This window comes from Anarrhichthys ocellatus, unplaced genomic scaffold (genome assembly GCF_004355925.1).
Source record: "Anarrhichthys ocellatus isolate YVR2014 unplaced genomic scaffold, GSC_Weel_1.0 scaffold18, whole genome shotgun sequence".
Classification (NCBI taxonomy): domain Eukaryota; kingdom Metazoa; phylum Chordata; class Actinopteri; order Perciformes; family Anarhichadidae; genus Anarrhichthys; species Anarrhichthys ocellatus.
In genome coordinates, this window is record NW_022280048.1 from 5,797,293 (window position 1) to 5,818,563 (window position 21,271).

Here is a 21,271-nt window from a genome sequence, read left to right on the forward strand (position 1 = left end):
TTATAAATGATTCATTCATAAATACTCCATGAAACGATCACTTACTTGTATGACAATGATCAAAACGGACATCTAACTCAGACAGAACAAGAACGTTTCTGCAAGAGTTTTCTGTATATAAGGGGCGAGGATGCTGGAGCTCCTGTAACTTACAACATCTATTGCAGCTTCAAAGAGAAACCTCATCTGAAAAGGCGGTGGGACCAGAGTGCTCTGGGCACAGGGCGGCTGAAAAGTGGCCACTGAGGAGCGATCCAGGGTTGCAGCGAGAGCAGTGAAGTTTACCGCCGACAGGAATGTTCACATAGATTCCAGGAAACACAAACACAAACGCATTTCCATCACCGTTGTGAGTCCAATTCCAGTCGGGTAATTTAAAACCGCGGTGAAGAACTCTGCCAATGTTCCACGGCACTCCGCCTGTTTAATCATGTTTCCACACTGTACGCTTTGAAGACGCGCCATTGATGTGGATGAAACCTTTCTCTTATCCACCTGCCTGCTGCTGTCTGGGTGATGGAGCCAGTCAAAGAGAAAGGCTGAATGGAGTCGTTGCCTGCAGCAGTCCGAAGCCAATCTGCAGACTTCTGCAGCACAGGCATGAGGCCGTCCTCTTCTCCACTTTGCCTTGCGCCGCTGCTCTTTAATTGGCACAGCACTCCGGAGCGCGGCAGCGATCACCTGATACAAAGCGATGCCTGTCAGTTACCGGCGGACGTTCACTCCCTGAATGCAAACACCCCGGGACCGCTGGGGCTTCTCTCTGAGACTCCCGCACAACAAAAAAGCACAACCACCTTCTACGGATCAGAGCACAACAACAACAATAACAACAACAACAACATCTCTCAAAGTCTCAGACAACGCCCCTTTTCATTTCCCACAGGAATAAAACGTGTCAGGGGATTGCAGAGGTATTGTTTTGCTCAGTGCAGCCAAAGGGCTGATTCTAAATGCAGGTTTGCTGCCTGCACCATTCCTGGATCGTAATCACCGGCAGCCGGCGGCCCTCCACCGCTGTCACACAGCTTTATGCACAACACAAATCGGGCCGATGAGTCATGAGCTCAAATCTCTGGTTAATTACACAGGGGACTCGGGCTCTCTGTCACTTAGCTCCAGGCGAGTGAACCAAATTATTGTGTTATTAGTTCCCCACCAGCTAACACCCAGTTTGTTTGGTTTTAGTTCAAATGTTCCGTCCCAAATGTTTCCAACTGATTGATGGAAATTGAAAGAAAACGATTCACGGCATTCATCATTTATCAGCGCAAAATTACAGTTTGGAGCCGTCGAGCTCAGCATGATGACCTGATCACCATCAGCCCGTTTCTCGTGCTAATTAAAAGAATTACATAGTTTGGATAATGATGAATTTCAGTCTCCGGTCACAGTTTTAAACATATAATGGACCACATGGCATGAATGGTTGGAGATACCGCGGCACCTTGTAGCTAATTAAATTAACAATGATAGCCTTTATAACGCCTCCCACACATTCACACACAGACAGAAGAGACGCAAGGACAGATGTGAAAGCCAAAAAGAGACTGAGCCGTGTTTATTGGTTTGCTTCTTTTTACTTCTGCATCTAAAAGTTGAACAGCTGGAATGTAAAAGGACACTGCAAGCCGCTTTATTGACTCTCAAAGCCGTTTCATGTTGTATCGTGTACAACTACGGAATCACAGCAGTTTCTATGTAAACAGATCCTCTTTGAACAAAGGTGAATATGAGCTCCAATTATTGCTAGTTTATTGACATTGTAAAATGTTCAAGCAGCAACCAGAGCATTTCAACTTCCTGTAATATATGAGGGCTTTTGTTTCCTTCCTTTGGAATGCTACCAACCGATCATTCACTTTCAAGTGGCCTGTCAAACACACAAATGAAGCCATCTTTTGCTGCTCAATTGTCTTCTCAACATTTTGATGAATGAAACTATTTGTATTGTGGTTCATATGATAAACACGAGTAGAATTGGATTTTCACCCTAACCTTTTATCATAATGGCTGCCTTTAAAAATCCATCGTTATCAACAAGATTAAGAGTCTAAAGCAACGCCAGCTGCTCTGTGTGTACTTTAGAGCTAAATGCTAGCATCAGTATGCTAACATGACAATCTTAGTTTAGTGTGTTAGCATGCTCATACTTGTTAATTAGCACTAAACACAAAGCACATCTGAGGCTAATGAATGTTATTTGCTTTTTAAGTATTTGGTCAATAACTAATGAATTGGACCAAAGTTATTAAAGTCCTGAGGGGAACTTAAAAATGTCTGCAGCGAAGGCCGGGGCAATCTATCCAACTGTTACGGCTGCTTCTGCAGGGCAACAGGACCCGAACGCAGACGGAGGAGGCAGCAGGACGACTTCACTGATTTATTGATGAGATGGCTTACAGGCAGGCCGACGGTCCAACAGGAAAGCACAAAGCAAGAAACCAACAAAGCAACCACGACGAACTGACAGGGACAAAGTGGCCGGCTTATAGACCGAGTGGCTGATGGGGGAATTAGATTCAGGCGGGGAAGTCCAAACAACTGTGGTCAAAATATGACGTCATATGTCTTTTCCTAACCACTGTTCTTTGACCTCGAGAGAATCGGACTGCAGTCGTGGACCGACCATCTGACTGACATCCATACATCCATGACGTTGGCGTGGCTGAAAACATGCCAGTTGGATGTTGGGCAGTGGTAAAGCCATTCTAAGTCTGAGGCACGGATAAAAGCTGAGGGTTACCTCATATCCACAACAACAAAAAGAGAAACACTTAAATCCAGGCCTCTAGTTGACAGCAGACAAATCCACAGCTCCATTTCCCCGCAATCTAGTAAGATGTAATAGCTGCATCTGCTGCTCCAGTATAACATATGATTCTGAATGGAACATGGCCAACAATACATCTCAGCTCATTAAATGTAATCTGACATGTTGACGGAGACGGCACATTCCTATTTATAGCTACAGCCTTGTGCGTCCATATGTACCGCTCGATCCTGCACCGACTAATTAGATGGTTTGTTGGCCCTCTTGCATGTTTACAAGCTTCATTAACATCCAGCATACATTTCTACATTTTCTAGTGTGCTGTTAAGTCTTCAAGCGTGTGTGTGTGCGCATCTGTCTGTTCACGGCTAATCTCGCATAGCTAAAAGCTAACGGAACTCAACACACAGCTGGACTGACCGTTTGTGTTTAGAGGTGGTGTTCAACAGTCAGCGTGAAGCGTGAAGCGTTGCACAGTGAACTGAGGTTTAGCTACACAGAGCCGGTTCAGACAGCTGCGTAGGTCAAAATGAGAGCGTTGAGTGAGACCGTCCAGTAACAAAAAAAAAAAAAACGCATCTAAAAGGGGCTGCTCTAGTTTGTATTCATTCAATCAAACGTTACAGCAGTGGTCGTTGCACACACACACACACACACACACACCTGGTTTTTCTATTTAGATCTGAAACAATGACACGCATAAGCATATAGGAAAATTCATCAAAATGGAACCAAAAATATCCAGTAATTCTGTTGAGATTTCCAGGCTGATGTTTTCAGTCTGGCCAAAGTAAATTAAAGCTGAATAATAATTAGTAAAAAATAGAAAACTAGGCCTTCATTATATGCATGTTTTAGCTCTAACAGCAACATCTAGTATAGCCTCAATGCATAATGTCTGTTTGTCATTGATGAAAAATAAATCTAGAGTCATGACAGTGGTAGATATCATCCTGTTGTGTTATTAGTTTATGCTTTTTTTGGCAGTCGGGCATTATGTATGAGCCCCCCTGAAAACAATCATATCATCGACCCTGTACACAACATAAATTAATTCCACAGATGGTGCTGTCCTTATAGTCATAGTAGGGCTCATAATGGACAACAATGAGCCCAGCAGTGCTTCACAGACAGGGCTTAAAATAATGGGGGCAGGAGAAAGACAAATCGATGGTGGATTTTAGGTTAGACAAGGGCAACTATGCACCATTTATCAACAGGCAGTCTGTGAAAGGTGCTGAGGAAGTGCTTCACGGGCTACGGCCACCATCACCGCCCACAGAGGAAGGGAAATATATCTCCATCGTCCTGTCCAAAAACAGCTTGATTCAACAGAAGAGTGATTAAAGAAGTAAAACAATATCTGGTGACTGTACTCATATTAAAAGTGACAATAATAGCCATGATTATGCTCTCTGTATTTGTTTCCACTGTGTCGTCTCTCCAGTGCTTAGAAATGACATTCTGTGCACTGGTTGCTATGGTAATAAAATAATGAATGTGAAGATGTAGGCCTCGTTTCTGAAGAGCGGCACAACTGCAGTTTCTCTTTTCATTTTCTGGGACTGAAGATGTCCTTTGGAGGAAGCTTTTAAAAAAAAAAAAAAAAAAATCTATAGTTTGTGGAATAAACACACCAGAGTAACTCAAAAACAATCTAGCATCCATTGTAGTAGGCGGGCGGATTGTTTTTAGTTAATTGTAATAATTGTATTTTCGTTTCAAGCTACATTCAAGTATTCTTATTCTAAGTCTTATTTTGTAATCATAACAATGGATCTATCAAGCTTAAATCAACGTTCTCATCAGTTTATATGAAGATGGATTTAATCCTGCAATCCAGTAATGATTGAAATGGCATTCATGTCATTTCACACACACACACACACACACACACACACACACACACACACACACACTGATCCCCCGATGGCCACTGCCGCCCTGCCGGCTCAGTGGGTGAATTGGGTGAATCCCTTCACAAGAGGCCTGAGCTGTCTGCTCGTCCTCTGAGTCATGGCATTCACAGCTGTCAGCCGAGGGCTCTGGAGCCACCGGCCTCAGATGCAGTTTTCTTTCCCAAACTTTTCATGTCAGGACAGCTGAATACAAAAAAAAAAAGGGAGAATGAGGGCGATATAAAGTGAGTATGAAGAAGGTTAGGCCCTCGCTGGCTGGGGATCAGTTCGCCTACTGGCTATGAATACAGAGTTGAACAAGCACCAAACACTGTGTTACGGCGGTCCAGCGGGCTGCTCCAGATAAAGAAAAGAGAAGATAATGGAGAAGAATGCTCTGTGTTAAAACGAGACAAAGGCCACACATGAGAGAGAAGACTGAAAAGAAACAAAATGAGGTTTCGAGTCTTCAGAAGATGGAACAATTTAATAGAAGGAGGGAAAAGAAAAAAAGTGAATCAAAGGGAGAGTGAGAACATTCTTTTCCAGCGCAGCACCCGCAGAGAGCAAGATTCATGGCTGCATCGTTGGAGTCGTATCGAACACAATGCCTTTTAGGATTAACCAATGACCGTTAGGGCCAAAGCCAACATCTGGAGCGCGAGTGGCGCTGACTCGATAGCTGGTTAATTGGAGAACAGTGAGACAGTGAGATGGGGTCAGCCACGGGCAGGAAGATGCTCAGCAAGCAGAGGTAAGGCTGCACCAACACCCCGACATCTGGAGCGTCAATTAGCTACTGCAGAAGCAGAAGACTGATGCTCCTATGCAACCAGCTGAGCTTGCTTTTCCTCTTAATTAGTGTTTTTTTTAGCGGAAAAGCCTGAGAGAGCGGTGAGCTAAAGTACAGCGATGACAGACAACAAGGCTACAATAAGCTAATTAGAAGGAGCTATGATTCATTAGGCAGACCTCCTCGATCAGCACATTGGACAAGTTTAGCCCAAATTAATGTGTTTACCTTCCTAAACAACCATGTGTTTTTGCAGATTTTAGCTCTTTAACTACAAATTATGTATACTTAACATTTCTGCTGACCATTTTCAAATGCGTTCTGTACAGTTTCAGATCTTACGCGAGTTTAGTTTCAGTATGAAAACACAATATAGCAACTTCAACAAATACAAACGCAGACTTGATGTTCACTGCAATGATTACGCCTTCAAGTTTCAAGATACTGCTGTTAGATTTTCATACTGGAAATGGACGGAAACCAATGGACGCATGAGAACATGTTTAGCAAAATTATGAACATTTGTAGTAAATGGGTTAAAACTTGATCATTTAAAGTTTCAAATGCTAAGAGGTTCTTTATAACATTAAAGGGGACATATGCTCATTTCCAGGTTCATATGTTGGGTTTCTACTACTACTTGTTTACATGGTTTAATGTTAAAAAATACATAATTCTTCTGAGTGAGTGAGTGAGTTGTCTGGACTGTGATGGGTTGGTTTGATCAGATTTGACTTATTGAGCGGCAACAATTAGTCCATTCATAGATTATTCCATAACCATGAAAATAAACTATTTTGATAAATGATGAATTGTTCTTTTTAAGCTATAATATTTGATATATTGGATATTTGATCATTAAGATTTCAAGTTGTCAAGTGTGAGGTTTTCTTCTTTTCCTTTTGCCTTCTCTTTGGGTTTTGGACATTTGATGACATCGCCTTGTGATGGAGGTTTTTCACTATTTTCAGATGTTTTATAGGCCGAAGGATTAATCAACTCATCGACTTGATTAATACAGACATGAAATCACTGACTGACCATTCGACCCACCAACTCCGATTTTGATTCAAATGTTGCTAAATCCCGAATTGTAAATCATCGCCCTTCTCTAGTAGAAGCCCACTTTACACCAGGAAGTAGAACACGGAGGAGAGAAACAGAAAAACAGAACTCTCGAATGTGAATTAAGCGAAAGACATTGAACTTTGGGTTGACGTAGGATTCTTCATACAGCCGTATTGAGAACTTGTGTTTTCAGGGCCTTTGAATAATTGCCAGTGAAGTTCTGTTATGTGTAACCCTCTGTGCTCTGCTGCAAAACACTGCAGGGCCTTGACAAATCAATGGCAATGACAAATCTTAACTATTTCCTTTTATGATTCACCCGTCTTCACTGCGGCCCACGGTGAAATGACTATTTAATTTCCTTTGCTGTGACAGCTCAGGTGAGTTACAAAGGAGCGACTATCATCCCCGCGTGTCTCCAAGGCAACCCCGACATTCCATTTCAAATTAATTTGGACAGAAGTGCTTTTACAAAACAGAGCGCACAGCGAAGGCTTCATTCAATCCTAAATGGAGAAAGAAAAAAAAGAAAAACCACAGGGCCAAATATCAGTCCATTGGAGACTGTTGTGCACAGTGTGCCTCTTGAAAGCGTGAGGAGCGACTCAAATTCATTTGATGGTGGTTGTTTGATGAAGATGATAGCAAGAGAAACTGTATGTGCAATACCTGTGGTTGCTCCTCTGTGTAAATAAAAACAACTTGCCTGTCCACTGGTCAGAGACATTTGTAATAAACATGGGTGTAACCTGTGCATTGGAACTCTCAAGAGCTGGTTTCTATTTCACGGCTGGCTGCGTGCGGATGTAATCATCTATAAGCATAAACAAGGGTATTATTTGCCTGCGTGCTCCAATTAGAGATGTCAGGGTGGTGGGGGGGGGCGAAATCTACATTCAGACCGGCTTCAATGATAGTAATAGACCAGACACAGATTTGAGAGGGAACAAGTGTCACTGGGGGAGGCTTTTCAGAGGCAGAGCTCTGTGCTGCCTGTCACACACACTGCCCTTCTCCCCGAGATAAGACGCAGAAATATACAGTATCTCCCTCCTCCTCCCACCTTCTGCTCTCTCATCCCCTCATACGTGCAGTTCATTCACAGCGGAGAGACAGGATTGAGCACTGCGCCTCCTTCCCTCTCTGCATTCATAGCGTGGAGGGGGGGGAGATGGAGGGCGTCCCCCGGGGAGGGCCGCACCGGAGATTGCTGACGGAACAGGAACGCTGTCTGATGGCGCACCAGAGGAGAGCAATTAGAGGAGGTTTTATCATTTTTCCCAATATTTTTGGGGGCCTCAGTTGGAGGAGAGTTCCCCCCCCCCCCTTCACAATCACTGACAGGTCCACTTCCTTCTTGTCAACATAAGGAAGCATTCTCTTCATTGCAAGGAGACACACGGTGATTAGCTGATGCCGGAGGACACAGCATCCACTGAATCATCAAGGTCAACCTGCTAGAAAGCCCTGTTTTGACAGGATTTCTCAGTAATGGCTTCCACTGAAAAATGCAAAGCTGAAAATTGAAAATTGGACCAGCTTGCGCAGACGAAAAAAAACTCAGACCGAACGGCCACTGAAGGCGAGGACGAGATTAATGTGGCTCAGATATTGACCGACTGAAAAGCCGAGCCTGGAAGACCGAGAGAGAATGTCAAACAGGGAAAGGGAGACCGATTGGCTTACTGATTGAAGGAGAACAGGTCACACCTATTGTCTCTGATCCGCCGTGACCATGAGTCCGTCCCCACGTGGTGAGAAAGAGACAGGATGTGATCGAGATCAAAGGGAGGGAAACAGGCCTCCGTCAGGAGATGAGGACACACCGACCATCCGTCATCAGCTCCTCACTCACATCGCTGCCCCGCGGAGAGGAGGCGCACAGGAGTACACACCGAGGAGCTGGAGACACCAGTTGAAAAAAGAAAACTAATTTTAAATTTAAGCAGCTTCCCTCAACCTGTCAAGGTGAGGTCGGTCCCTCCTCCCCCCTCGCTGTGTTGCTGCTCCCTGCTTTTACATCTTAATCTGCGGCGCTCCCGTATCGGCGGCCACGCGTGAGGCAAAAAAAAGGCCACGATGGACATCCCACAACTCCGGGCCTGCTCCGATTGCAGATATCCTCAGGCCATCTGTCAGAAAGGACTATGTGCTAGTGGGCTACGAAGCGGCACATATTCCAGCATTAACACTCCACCGCACTGCCCCCGAGAAACGTCACGCACATGCTTTTATGAACGCGGTAATGCCTTTGATATCTCATGAAGACTGTATTTTATTTATTTTTTCGGGGGGTCTTAAGCAATGTTTCTGGGCTAATCACTGTCGAAATGTGTTTACATGCCGCAGGAAGGAGCTGATATGGAGTGAAATCTTCAAAAAGCAGGGGGCTTCTATAATCTGCAGGTTGGGGGCAGGATTAAGGCACCTTTCAGAGGAGGCGCCCCGCTATAATCCCCAGCCTCGGCACAAACAACAGTTTGTACATTCATACACAGATTGGGAAGCGAAGCAGGCGTGGATCACTTCTGTGCGTGCCCTGAGCTGATCAGTGGGGAAAAGGCGGCGAACGCAACTATCTATGCGAGAAAACTTTTAACTCCCAGGAAGTGATTTGAATAACATTAAGAGCGTGTTTTTATGGATGTAGAGTGGAGTGTAAATAGTTTACAGGATATTCAACCTCTGTTTCTTTATAAAGACTTTAATACTTGACTACTTTCTTAACAGGGATTGTCTAAAGCAATGAAGTAGTCCATGAAAATGAGATATGATTTTACAGTTCATTACAATTCCTCCTCAGCAGGTCATTGGTTGACCAACCAGCCCCGAACCCACATGTGCACATGTAACACTTTTTGCACTGTGGGGATGCAACATTTGCATTCAAATCCATGTAATAATGACCAAAGAAATGTGATCTCCGGTTCTTGTTTTTTTACATTGTGTGACAATGCATTGAATTCATGTCTGGTTAAAGGTGGTGGTGGCATGGAAGATTTTGTTCGTCACACGTACACCCACACGCAGACCAACAGTGCTTTTGGAGCAGAGCCCATCGGAGAGGAGTCCCTGGCTTTACTGCAGTAATACAATCTGTCTTCACTGTCTGCAAGCCCATACCAAGAGACGGGCTGCAGAGGCCGGTCGGCTCTCTGGGGGACCGAGGATGGTGGCGGATCCAGCTTGTCAGCACTAGACACCGGGGTCTAGAGGAGCCAGCAGGCAGGAGGGAGAGGGAGGTTGTGAGGGGACGGGGACTGGGGGGGGGGACACTTTGAAAGCTCTCGTAAAGGTCAGGTGAGCTGGCTGCTGCTCTTCCAGTGGGCTACCACTTGGCGCCTCAAAGGTTAGACAGAGCCCTCGGCCGCACCGGAGGTGATGTGAGAATACAAGAAATGTCACCAACACCGATGCGGCTCCAGACAAAGTCGATACTGACGCAGCAGCAGCTGCACAGGACGCTTCAGCCGTTGTTAGAGTTTCTACGCCAATCATAAGCTTGGCTCTGCCGATGTAAACATAACTTAAAGGATGAACACCTGCAGTTGTTGTCTAATTGCTCTCAGTGGGCCCCCCCCCTACCTTTCTCAGATTCTCTTCATCCGCCCTAAATTGCTCGACAAAATGAGGCTGACTGGGCATGTTACAGCTGCAACAATAACATGATCCCCGAACATTACGGAGTCATGGTGAGACATTAGAAGACAGAATGGCTAACAGTAACAACCCCCCCTTCAGTGTCACATCCCTTCTGTGGCTCCCCATATGGGTAGCAGCCATGATGGGCTTATTAATCCCCTGGGAGGCAGCGGACCGAGGATGAGTGTGTCCAGGCTTGCTGTTATATCCTCTGGCCAGGCACCACCCGCCCCCACTCCCTCCACCAATGCCATCTGTTTCCTCTCCCAGCACTCTGGCTTAAGTCCCTTGCTGAGCATTGGTCTCTCCCGCTCTTCCGGCTCTCTTAGAAAATGTGCCCCAATCTACACAGAGGCTCCAAATGTACCTGTGTAATGCTCAGCTATGAATATACAACAGACACGAAGAGTGCATCGGTAGGATTTTCTGCAAGTAGTAAGAGTTACAACTGAGTGTCGACACATTAGTGTCAAAAAGCTTAGAGTTTCCATGTTATGTTTATGAGTTGAATTTTTCATTAGAGGAAAATAAATCATAGAAAAACTAATCAACAACAACAATTTAAGATAGGTTTTTGCCAATTTATGGATTTTTGGATAGAAAAATGCAAAATAGAAAAATCCCAAACAAGAGCAGTTTTCATTTCTGTTCATGCTGTCAGGAGTTTGACTCAAATTGTCAAACTCCTGACAGTTATGTCTGCTTACAGAAAGCCGTCAGTAAGTTTCGATCCATATTGTACATATAGAAATGGAATTGAGAGACGACGTGTGCGACCAGATTGTCTCACAGGTTACCAGTTTACAACTAAATCTAAACCAATTAAGAGCTGAATAGTCGTCAGATGATAGACGTTGGGTTTCCGAGATAGCATTTTGGCTAAAACACCGCTTTTGCTCTCCACACTGTTTATTCAACCAAATCCTCAAAATCCTCAAAATTACTCGGACTACGAAGCAAGACCAGAACTCCTACGATTTGCCAAGAGATTATGTAGGCATGGGTAGAATATGAAAGTAATTTAAGGCAAAAGTTTGACGTTTTTGGAAATACTCTTACTTGCTTCCTGGTGGCATGGTATTAATCTCGTCATCTAACTCTCTGCAAAAAATAAAAGCTGCGTATTACCTAATATGTCAGGCTTATGGTTACTGACAGCGGCATGACTGTCAGGAGGCTGGCAGTGTTGCAAGACATGTCTTTATCATGTCTCATCAGCTATTCAGAGCCAAGTCTCAGTTTCCACCATCTCGTCAGATTCTAACACACTTACCCTGAGGGTAACTAGATCACAGATCCATTTCTGCCCTTACTCAACTCACTCTAATCCTGTCCATCTCCCACATTTCCCACTTTCTGTTGGTAATCATATTTGTTGCCTCTGAATAAATGGCTAACATCCTCACAAACCCTCCCCCTTAATTAAACAACTGCACAGCTGCCAACGCTAAAAGCCTGAGGTCCAATGCCCCGAGTGCTTGAAAGCTACTTGAAGGGTATAATCATCAACCAGTTGCAGATGGGTCGAACATAGAACTTTGCATTGCTTTGTGTCGGCCTAGTGAGCTGTGCGACCTCGCACGCTTCCTGACTCATAATGTGAGCTTTAAAAGAACCGAGATGATCCATGGTCCTCGGCGCCTAGCTGCGTGCCCCCGAGGAGGTAGATTCTCCCGTTTCCCCCGAATGGAAAAGGCATTCGGCATGAAATTTCCCCTGACAGCTGACTCCTTTAAACCCATCAAAAGATGTGCTCCACACTGTGGGGTTAATCGATGAGGTTGAAGGATAGAGGATAGAATCCAGATGAGAGTCAGATTCCGATGTGCAGAAGGAGAAAAACAACATCTTTTCATTCCTGCTTTTTATTCAGGCTGCAACATGTCTGTGCTAGAGCTCCAGACCTGCAAATGGACATTTCCTGTTGTGAACGGAACAAAAGAAAAATGCCAAAGTGCCGAGCAGTTTGGTGGCGGCATTCGTCGGGGCCCCCCCGGCCTAGCACCCAGGGGCCGCTTGCCTTCACTGAGCGCGTAAAGGTCACACACTTTTCCTGTAGCACGGCTCTGGAGGAGGCCAGGGTCGCTTGACAAAACACTGTACACTATTCACCGCTGAGTCCTTGCACAGCAGAGTATTATTTGAAGTCTACTGTGGTTTCATTTATTGTTGAAGTTTATTGCTTTGAAAAACATGCTGAAGGTTCTCACCTATATTTCAAGCTGGTCGAGCCAATTTCATGTATGAAAAGAACTTCGGCTGACACTCACTTTCACCCGACGCTTTCTGCAGGTTCGATAGATTGTTGTTGACACAAAACCGATAAAGATCCATCTAACTAGCAGAGACATTATTAATAGCCTGAAACGTGCGCCTCTCTGAGAGACACATTTAATGTTTCTATCTGATCTTGCTCGAGAATCCTTGAACCTTGTGTCTTCTAAGGAGATGAGATTCTCCTCGCAACAAAACAATTATCCAGCGACAACAGCACTGCAGCGTATCAAAGGACTAGAAGGTCTACACTCCTTATGTAAGAGGGCGATAAAGCCGGTAAGTTCCCATTGCTAAGAAAGCATAATACCCCTTCAAAATGTGAGTCAACAAAAGCTCTTTAATGGCTACTGTGAGCCTTCCGAGATAGAAAGGCTCTTAAGGTGAGTCTCTTTTATCAGACTGGTTAATATAAGTGGGTACCCGTGGTAAATAGAGGCGCTGCCAGGGACAAATGCTCCGACTCGAGCACAATAGCAATAGTAAAATGTCCCTCTTTACCTCCATCTTCTCGCTGAAGCCCTTGCCGGCCAAGAATAACTTAACAAGGGCGGAGCGGCGGCCTGGGAGGAGCGCAGGGCCTCAATGTCCTCTTACCTCACCGCTCTGTGCCCGCCTCCCACCACATACTCATTTCTAACTCTTCCAGTAAAGGTCCACGGAGAGCAATGAAGCCCAAACATTCTCCTTGATAGGAAATTGGCATCCAGGGTCCATAAACGTTCCGCCGGTCTCTGCTGTGTGAATTGCTGCAGCGCGCCGCCGGTGTTTGGCCTCGCTGAGCTCCCAGGACGGCTCCGTTTCACCGTCGGTGTGTTTTCATCCCTCTCCTGCATCTGATCTGGAGGCTCTTTGTTTAATTGTCTCTCGTTGGCGTTCTCATTATGACTGTTCTTTTTGCAGCGTATTCTCTCGAGTCTAATGTTCGCATGCGTGTGGATAAAGCTGCACTTTTTTCAAGTGTTCTACTTAAACAACACAGAAAGGGTTTCTGCTGTATTTGCAGGCACAACTGGAAAATGACTGCATCCCGTTTAATCAGCCTAATTAGCATAAGGAGCTGGAAACGGCTTCATTTCACTTATGACCAAAGTGCAAATTCTACTGATTGCATGAAGTTTAAATTGCTCACTAAATCAGGGATGGGAAGCTTTGATAGTAACATGGTACAAAAAAAAGAAGCATTAGTGTATGACAGAGAGGAAAATAAGCCTGCATGTTGTAAACTAGTTATGCAGGTGTGGTAGATGAATTCAAATGAGTTGTGTATTACAGATGACCACAATGTACAATCTCATACATACAACCCCCTTAATATTCCTTCAACACATTTAAGAATTTAATGCAATATAACTTTTGACTCACGACTGCAATTTACAGTTAACACCATCCATCATCCAACTGCTGGTGAACTCTAGTCCAATAGTCCAATTACCGAGATATCGTAGCAAAGATTGAGTAGTACAATTATAAAATGAACAATTTACTATAAATGCTGCAGTAAAAACTTCAACCATAGCTCCCTAAAAGATGACTATAAATACTGTGGGGAGGAAGTAACCGGGGATGGAAGGGAGAATGGATTAATTGACAAAATGTAATTATTTCATGATTTCTCAATACCTCCAGAAGGTGTGGTACGTTTGTGATGTTTTATCTAATCTTTGCTTTTATTGTGAAATATTGAATCATTTGACCATGTCGGGCCTTGAGCGGTTACTCAAATGAAAAAAATGTGAGAGGTTTAGAGAAAACATGTCTGGTGGAACTGCTAACAACTCATCTGAATCAGGACAAGGGACCACAACTACACTCTTCTAAAAAGGTAAGGAGCAACTGATTAAATCTTTGCTAATACATTGCATTTTATAAGCTAATCATCGGGTTTTTATGTATCTTTACCTGTAAAGACACCAGTAGGTAGTACTTTGTATTTGCTGGCATATATTTCTTTGTATAACAAACAATACTAACACTGACATGTAGTGAATGGTTTTCTGGACAGAATCTTGCTGATCCTTCCACAGTTGATGAACTGGCTTCTCATGCTGCCAATGCTTTCATTCCATAAACTGGATACAATTAGTCAGAGTAATTGCTTGCGGTTGCTTCGTCAAAGTGGTGACAGAGGTTTGGAAAAGGATGTGATCGTATGAGATGTTAAGAGGATTTCCTCTGCTGACGGCAGTAATGTGTTACTTCGCCTCTCGGCGGAATAGACGCTTCGACATGTCTGCAGAATACCCACAACGCATCTGACATCGTTATCTTCAAATAACCAGACTGCACAATGCCGTATTCTGAGTGAAACTGGCTACAAATTACACTAAAAAAAACCTACGGTATAGGAAGGATATTTAGCTTGACAGCGATCTGTTTGTTGTGGATTTTCCACTGAGAGGGTCTGTCGCTGGGGGGCTGTCACCTTATATAGCTCGTCCTCCTCGCAGTCCAATATCAGGTTTGAATTCACAGTCTGGGGGCTGCGTCTGGCAGACACTGTCTGATAGAGCTAAATAATTCACCATCCACTATCCATGTCCATATACCTGTAGACTGTCTCTCAGAAGATTGTAGTTACCATAGATACTCACTGGCTGCCATGTTAGGCTCACTTCACACACTCAGAGTACATGTTATGGATGCGATTTCACAAAGAAGGGTTGTTCTCCTGATATTTTTGTCCTTCTTCGTGTGTATCTATCGCGAGTGATTTGTTTTTTCCCGATTTAACTTGTGCCAGCTGCCAATAAGAGTGTTGGTAGTAAAATCAGTTGGCGTGCTCTACGAGTCTCCACTAACAGCGGGACGCCTCGTTATTTAAAGGAAATGACTGGTGCTTTTGGAAAAACTACAGGTCTTCTCCATTTTATTTTTGCTGCTGTTGTTTTCCTTTACTAATAACCACACATTCACAATACCAATTTATCAAAGTGAAAGGTCTGTATTCATCAAACTGCTAAAGGTGATGTTTGGACTTACTGTACTTCTTACTTTGGCGCAGTAGTGCATGGAGCTACATGCTAACATGTTTTTGATGACAATGCTGACAAAGTAGCTAACGTCAAGCAGGTATAATGTTTATCATCCTAGTTTAGCGCATTAGCACGCTAACTTTAGCCTATTAGCCCTTTGCACAACTCACAGATGAGGCTGATGGTAACGTCATTAGTTTTGCAGACATTTGGTCACAAAACATAAAGGACAAATGAAAGTTTTGACCTGATAATATTGTTGTGATATTAGATATTTTTTCCATATTGCCCAGCCCTAAAATAGCTGCATTTGTTTGCAATCACTTTCTATGTGTCTTCATTGTCTGCATTGTCATTGACGTACTACATTTCAGATGCATCTTGTCAATCAGCAGCAGAATTTATTACCTGCTCCAGTTAAGTATTCTTTTTGCTATCATTTCACTCAATTTCATATCATTTCATCCTTATATTCAGTAAATATCATACACTGTATCACACTATTACAAATATTAGATTAGGGTTCATTTCACTTGTTAATTAATGAAGATGTTAAGGATGCAGTAAAGGATGTAGAGGGAATTCTCGTGTTTAATAATGTGATAATTTGCTCTAAAATGTCACTTTTACACTGTGCTGCAGGAGAGAGTTGCATGATATATGTGTCTTATTCCTCATACTTCGGCAAATAACTTTTTTTTACTCCTAACTCGTCCCTTGAGGGCATAATTGCTCGAAATCTGCGTCCAGGTGGTGTTAAGTGGCCAGCGATCCACGTTACGAGATGATCAAAGTGTAAAGTAAAACCCAAGCTGCCGGAGAAGTGGGCTGGTCTTTCTGTTAAACGGGTTATTTATTATTTACCAGCAGCCGTTGGGTCATAACGCTCCCAATCATCTAACTGAGGAGGACCATTCTATCAGACACACAGGCATACGTACACTGAGACAGAGAGACATCCGTCAACTCCAACATCCACATGATTTGACATCATCATAGCAGTAGAGCATGATTGATTCACCCCCTCCCCCATAACAGCTGCATGACTCTCCCTGACAGCGGGGAGTGAGTTGAACACACACACCGTTCTGACAAAGACACTAACGTGGACGGATATGTAACGCCGAGTTCAAGCCGCTAGACGCATCAGCCGCATCTGAGCCGAGGATAAAGGGAGCAAACTGGTATTTTAGGTCCGGGCTCGCTCTGAAAAGGGGGAGGCAGTGCGGCGACTGCAGCAGGCCGGGCTGATATGAATTCCCAGCGTGCTCGGCAAAGAGAAGATGGAAAAGGTCAGAGCCCGCATTCATCTTTTCAGCACACTTTTTGCTGGCAGCGCCACCTTTTTTTCCTGCTTTTTATTCCTCTGCGGCCTTGGTCCTTCTCCCCCCCCCCCCCCCCCATCACAATCTCTCGGGGGTAAATAAATGGAGTTGTGCCACGGGCGCGGCTCAGCACTGATGACATTTTGTCATCTGCTGCTGTCTGCTGGTGTCACTCACGCTGAACCATTGTCACTCATTACACGCTCCCACCGACAACTGTTTACCCAGAGCAATTAACACGCTGTTTGTTCAGGAAGACTGTACGTGATCCAAATGAATGGTATTCTGATTCAACATTCACATGGGTTTAAATAGACCACATAAATGGGGGAGCTGGTGCTAGTGGGGGGGATTATATTAGTTTACCCTTGTAAATACTGTTTTTAATAGGTGAGAGGCAGGGAGAGGGGGGTTAGTAATTCAGCCATCAAGCCGTTACTGAGGCTCCGTCTCATTTCCTCACTAAGTCATCATCTCATCTGGGCCCGATACCTCCCCACCACCTCACCCACTCAGGATTATGGCAGCTCTGGATGGGCTGCTCAGAGGATCATTTCTCCCACTCACTGTTTCCCTTCATCTACACTACCTATCTATACCTGCACAACAAACACCTGAAGGTTTGCCTCCAAGTGCAGTTCTCCTGAGCCCATATATTAAAATAAGCACATTGTGTCATCGAAATGGAAAGATGTGTGTGAGTGTTAAAAGCTGCAGATGGATGCGTAGATGGTGTGTGTTTGCTGACGAGATAATAGGGTGGGATGTGTGTGTTAGTTCTCTGGAGTCGGGACGGCAGATGGTTTTGTGTTGAGGGTGTGTTGGCCGCAGCAGCTGCTCTCATTGCGCCTCTCTCCATTCTTCTCACCCTCACACACACACCCACACACACACACACACACACACACACACACACACACATAAACATAAACAGACTCCTGAAAAGTACACCGGGATCACCTGATGGAACTCGACACTGATCTGCTCCATTATTCATGAGCTGACCGAGAGCAGCTACATGAGCACCCCAACATGCTGTAAATTCCTAACACAGCGCTCCCCTGGCTCTACCACCCCCCTAATAATTTGAGAGTGATGTCATAGGCTGCATGGTGTTTTCTGCATGACAAAGTGTCGTCGGGGGGAGAGAGAGGGTGAGAGAGGCAGAGTGAATGCAGGCATAGACATTTTCACTGTTTTTCCTCCCCCCCCCCCTCTCCTCACCTTCACCTCTCCTCTGAGGAACAACTTCAAAGCAGCTCTGAAGTCAGTGGGATAGAGGGAGGGGATCCCACACACACACACACACACACACACACACACACACACACACACAACCCGAAGATGGCTAACAAGCATTCAAACAGTGCCCTTTGAGCAGTAGCTGGGTGACAGCTTCAAACGGGCTCGACTCAAGGAGAGTGCGACCGTTTCTCATGACTGTATTGACTTCAACAACGCGGTTTCATGAGCCCGTTTTATCACACATCTCTTGCCCAAACACACACACACGCACGCCGGCATGCACGCAAACGCAAGAACATGCACGCAAACACAAGATCTGATGGAAATCACGTCTGGTAGAAAAGAATGAACTGGTTTCAATGGGTAATAAGGCTAATATTTAATTGAATAATAATGGATCTGAGGAAACGGCTGAATAAAACATGCTCTCTTTTAACAATTGCCAGCGTGCAAAAGGACAAAGTTCACTTAGAAACAGCCCCAAAACCCACAAAAAAACCCGTTGGGTTGAATTATTCAGTTGTTAGTCCTTGATGTAAATTTGATCTAATGTTTTTCTGCTTCTTGATGAGGATGAATCTGGGGCTAAGCTCCCTTTGATCAGGAGATGAAGCAGGCGTTCTCTTGATCTTCCAAGTTGCTTAAATGCTCTCCACAGTGGGAGGCTGACCTCGAACTTAAAGTTGCGTTCCAGACGCACAGAAGGAATCCAAATCCAGAACTATCGAAAAAGAAGAGCTTAATCCCCTCTGAATGCCAAGAGTGTTTTCAAAAGGACGAAGGGCTACGAACAGATGAGAGGCTGACCTCGGCATCTTCATCCCCCTACAGCAGACACACAGTCTGCTTACGTTGTGAAGATGACTCACACTCTATAGCAGGGAGGAAGGTGAGGCAAAGACTTGCTCACTTGATCACGATTATTTTCATCTGTAGTGATTGATTGTAGGGACAGAATCTTTTGATTGCACTTTCACGTTTTGATGAAAAAGGCCACTGCTTTCACTGCCATGTCATTCATGCTGATGTACACATCTTTGCATTAAAATAAGACTCGAAATAAGGTTCTCCTCCTCCTGAATTCAGTGTATTTTCGTTTTGCCCGTCTGCTCCTCTACTCTGCAGCTGTAACATTCGGGAAATTTTGAAAGTCTCTCCCAGAAGTGAAGCAAAATAAAGAATGAATCGCTCTCTGGTGGCTGGCTGTTAGTTTAGGAAGCGCTTGATTTGACTTTTTTTTTGCTTTCTATGTGCGCAGCTCGCATTTCGAAAGCCAATATCGCAGTCGATCATGTTCATGACACTGTGATAAGCCAAAATCATGATCGCCATTCATATTTGATTATTTGTGCGGCCCTATTGCACTCCTTCACAAAGTCATAACTCAGTCAAAGTCACACAGAGACAAGATGCACATATTTAGATGTCCTCTGCGTATAAGCGTCCATAAGTCTGCATAGAAATCATAGAAAAAAAGACGCCACTCATAACTCCACAAGTTGAGAATTGTCACGTTTTCATGGGTACACTACCGGAGCAGCATTGTACTTCCTGAAGATGCAACGTGAGCTTCTTCAGAGGCACCGGGATACAGAGTAGAACAAAACATAATGCAATCCCCCCCCACAGTGAGTTAAAAATATTGCTTCACCAAGCATTGGATACGTACAGAAAAAACACACACACACACACACACACACACACACGTGATGATGCTGTGTGAGAAACGGGATAAAACATCAAAAGTAAAACTCCAGAAGAGTCAGCCGAAGAGAGAGAGAGAGTGAGTGTACCTGTTTGTGTGTGTACTCAAAGGAGGAGGATTAAAAATGGATGCGCTTTAAAACGGGGAAGAGTGGCGTGCTATTTTGTCAGCCTGAGCGCTGGGACACGGGCCCCCGCTGCGAAGCCGGTGGAGTGGGGGGATTTTCCCACAGGGGGGGTGGGGGGGAGAATTCATCTCAGATAACCTTAGTGCTGAGGGGTGTCTCCTCGCAGCTGCTAAGGATTCTTGAAGCACAAGACGGTTGGAGGTCACAGCATCAGGATACCTCCAGCACTGGAACCACATCCTCCAGAGTTACAGTAAGCACGAGTTCCCTCTTTCACTAATGAAAGCACGAGTTTGTAAAACACCCGTTTGGTTTCTGTGACTCAGCTGAAGATAGATGTTGGAACACAGATGTGTGGATTTTGCCCTTCAAGCTACGGTAATTAACAACATGATCGATTTTTTTAAATAGCTTCAAAGTTTGGACTTGAAAACTGATTGGAATAAATTAGGCAATCTAGAAATCATTTACAGATTTTCTATTTTTTTTAAATCTACATCCAATATGATGATGCTTGCTTTTAATGCAGCCTTTTGGAGATTCCTTGATAACACACTGATTTGCTTTGGTCACTTTTACAGCTCGTCATTATCGTAACCATCAATCATGAAAACACTGTGACTTAAACTAAGAGAAAAATACAGCGCTACATGCAGTGTGATGAAAAGAAAATACATCTAAATTTCAAAGACGACTGGCGGAGCAAAATCCAACATGGTGCATTTTAACTTTACAAATCAAAGCTTCCTTTGAGTATAAAACACACAGTTTGTGGAGTGAAATAAAAGAGGAAAGAAGCTCGATTTAACTACACTGGGGTATTCCGAGAAGCAGAAATTCTCATCAATTCAGATCTTCTGAGAAATTGGAGTTAGTATGTGCTTGTTTTCAATTTAGACGATGTCATCGTGCATCACGATATCTCCACATATGATTTCATCACAGTATGAATCCACTAAAGGACGATAAATTATCATTTTGAATTATCGCCCAGCCCTCCATCCCATCCACCCACATGATACAGCGGTAAAACTCTTTAGCTATAGAAATACTCCCACAGTGCACTTGGATTTGAGGAACACAAATAGCAGATGAAGGAATCACCACCTGCAGTGATGCCATACAGCGCGGCTACGCTGCACTCCACACCACGACAACTGGAGTGCACTTTCAAGGAGAATCACAAAGTGATGTTTCAGGCCAATTTTCTTGCAGATCTCAGTCTCTCTGCCACGGCTTTCATTCAACGAGCAGAGATGCCCCCCGCTGCTCTCACGTTGCAGCAATTCCTGTGTTTGGTTTGTCAGACCTCCTCGTGATGAGACAATGTCTGGGCTGCTGGTGCTTGCCGGAAACACTTCAGCCTGATAGAGAAAAAAACAGCTCTCCATCCTTCCTCTGCTACCCGTTCAACTGTCACTCTCTTGCCCCCCCCCCCCCCCCCCC

At 44.4% G+C, this 21,271-nt stretch overlaps 1 protein-coding gene across 4 annotated transcripts in view; it reads right to left on the reverse strand.

Moving 5' to 3' along the window:
• srrm3 (serine/arginine repetitive matrix 3) overlaps positions 1 to 21,271 on the reverse strand; it is a 68,778-nt gene that overhangs the window by 44,991 nt on the left and 2,516 nt on the right. For 3 of the 4 annotated variants that reach the window (XM_031857405.1, XM_031857404.1, XM_031857402.1), the window contains exon 1: positions 154 to 16,800. The exons of the other annotated variant lie outside the window; for it this stretch is intronic. In XM_031857405.1, the coding sequence (XP_031713265.1) occupies positions 154 to 186 (33 nt within the window). In that variant the 5' untranslated portion in view covers positions 187 to 16,800. Of the gene's footprint in view, positions 1 to 153; positions 16,801 to 21,271 lie in introns of those variants that run through there. 4 annotated transcript variants of the gene reach the window in all.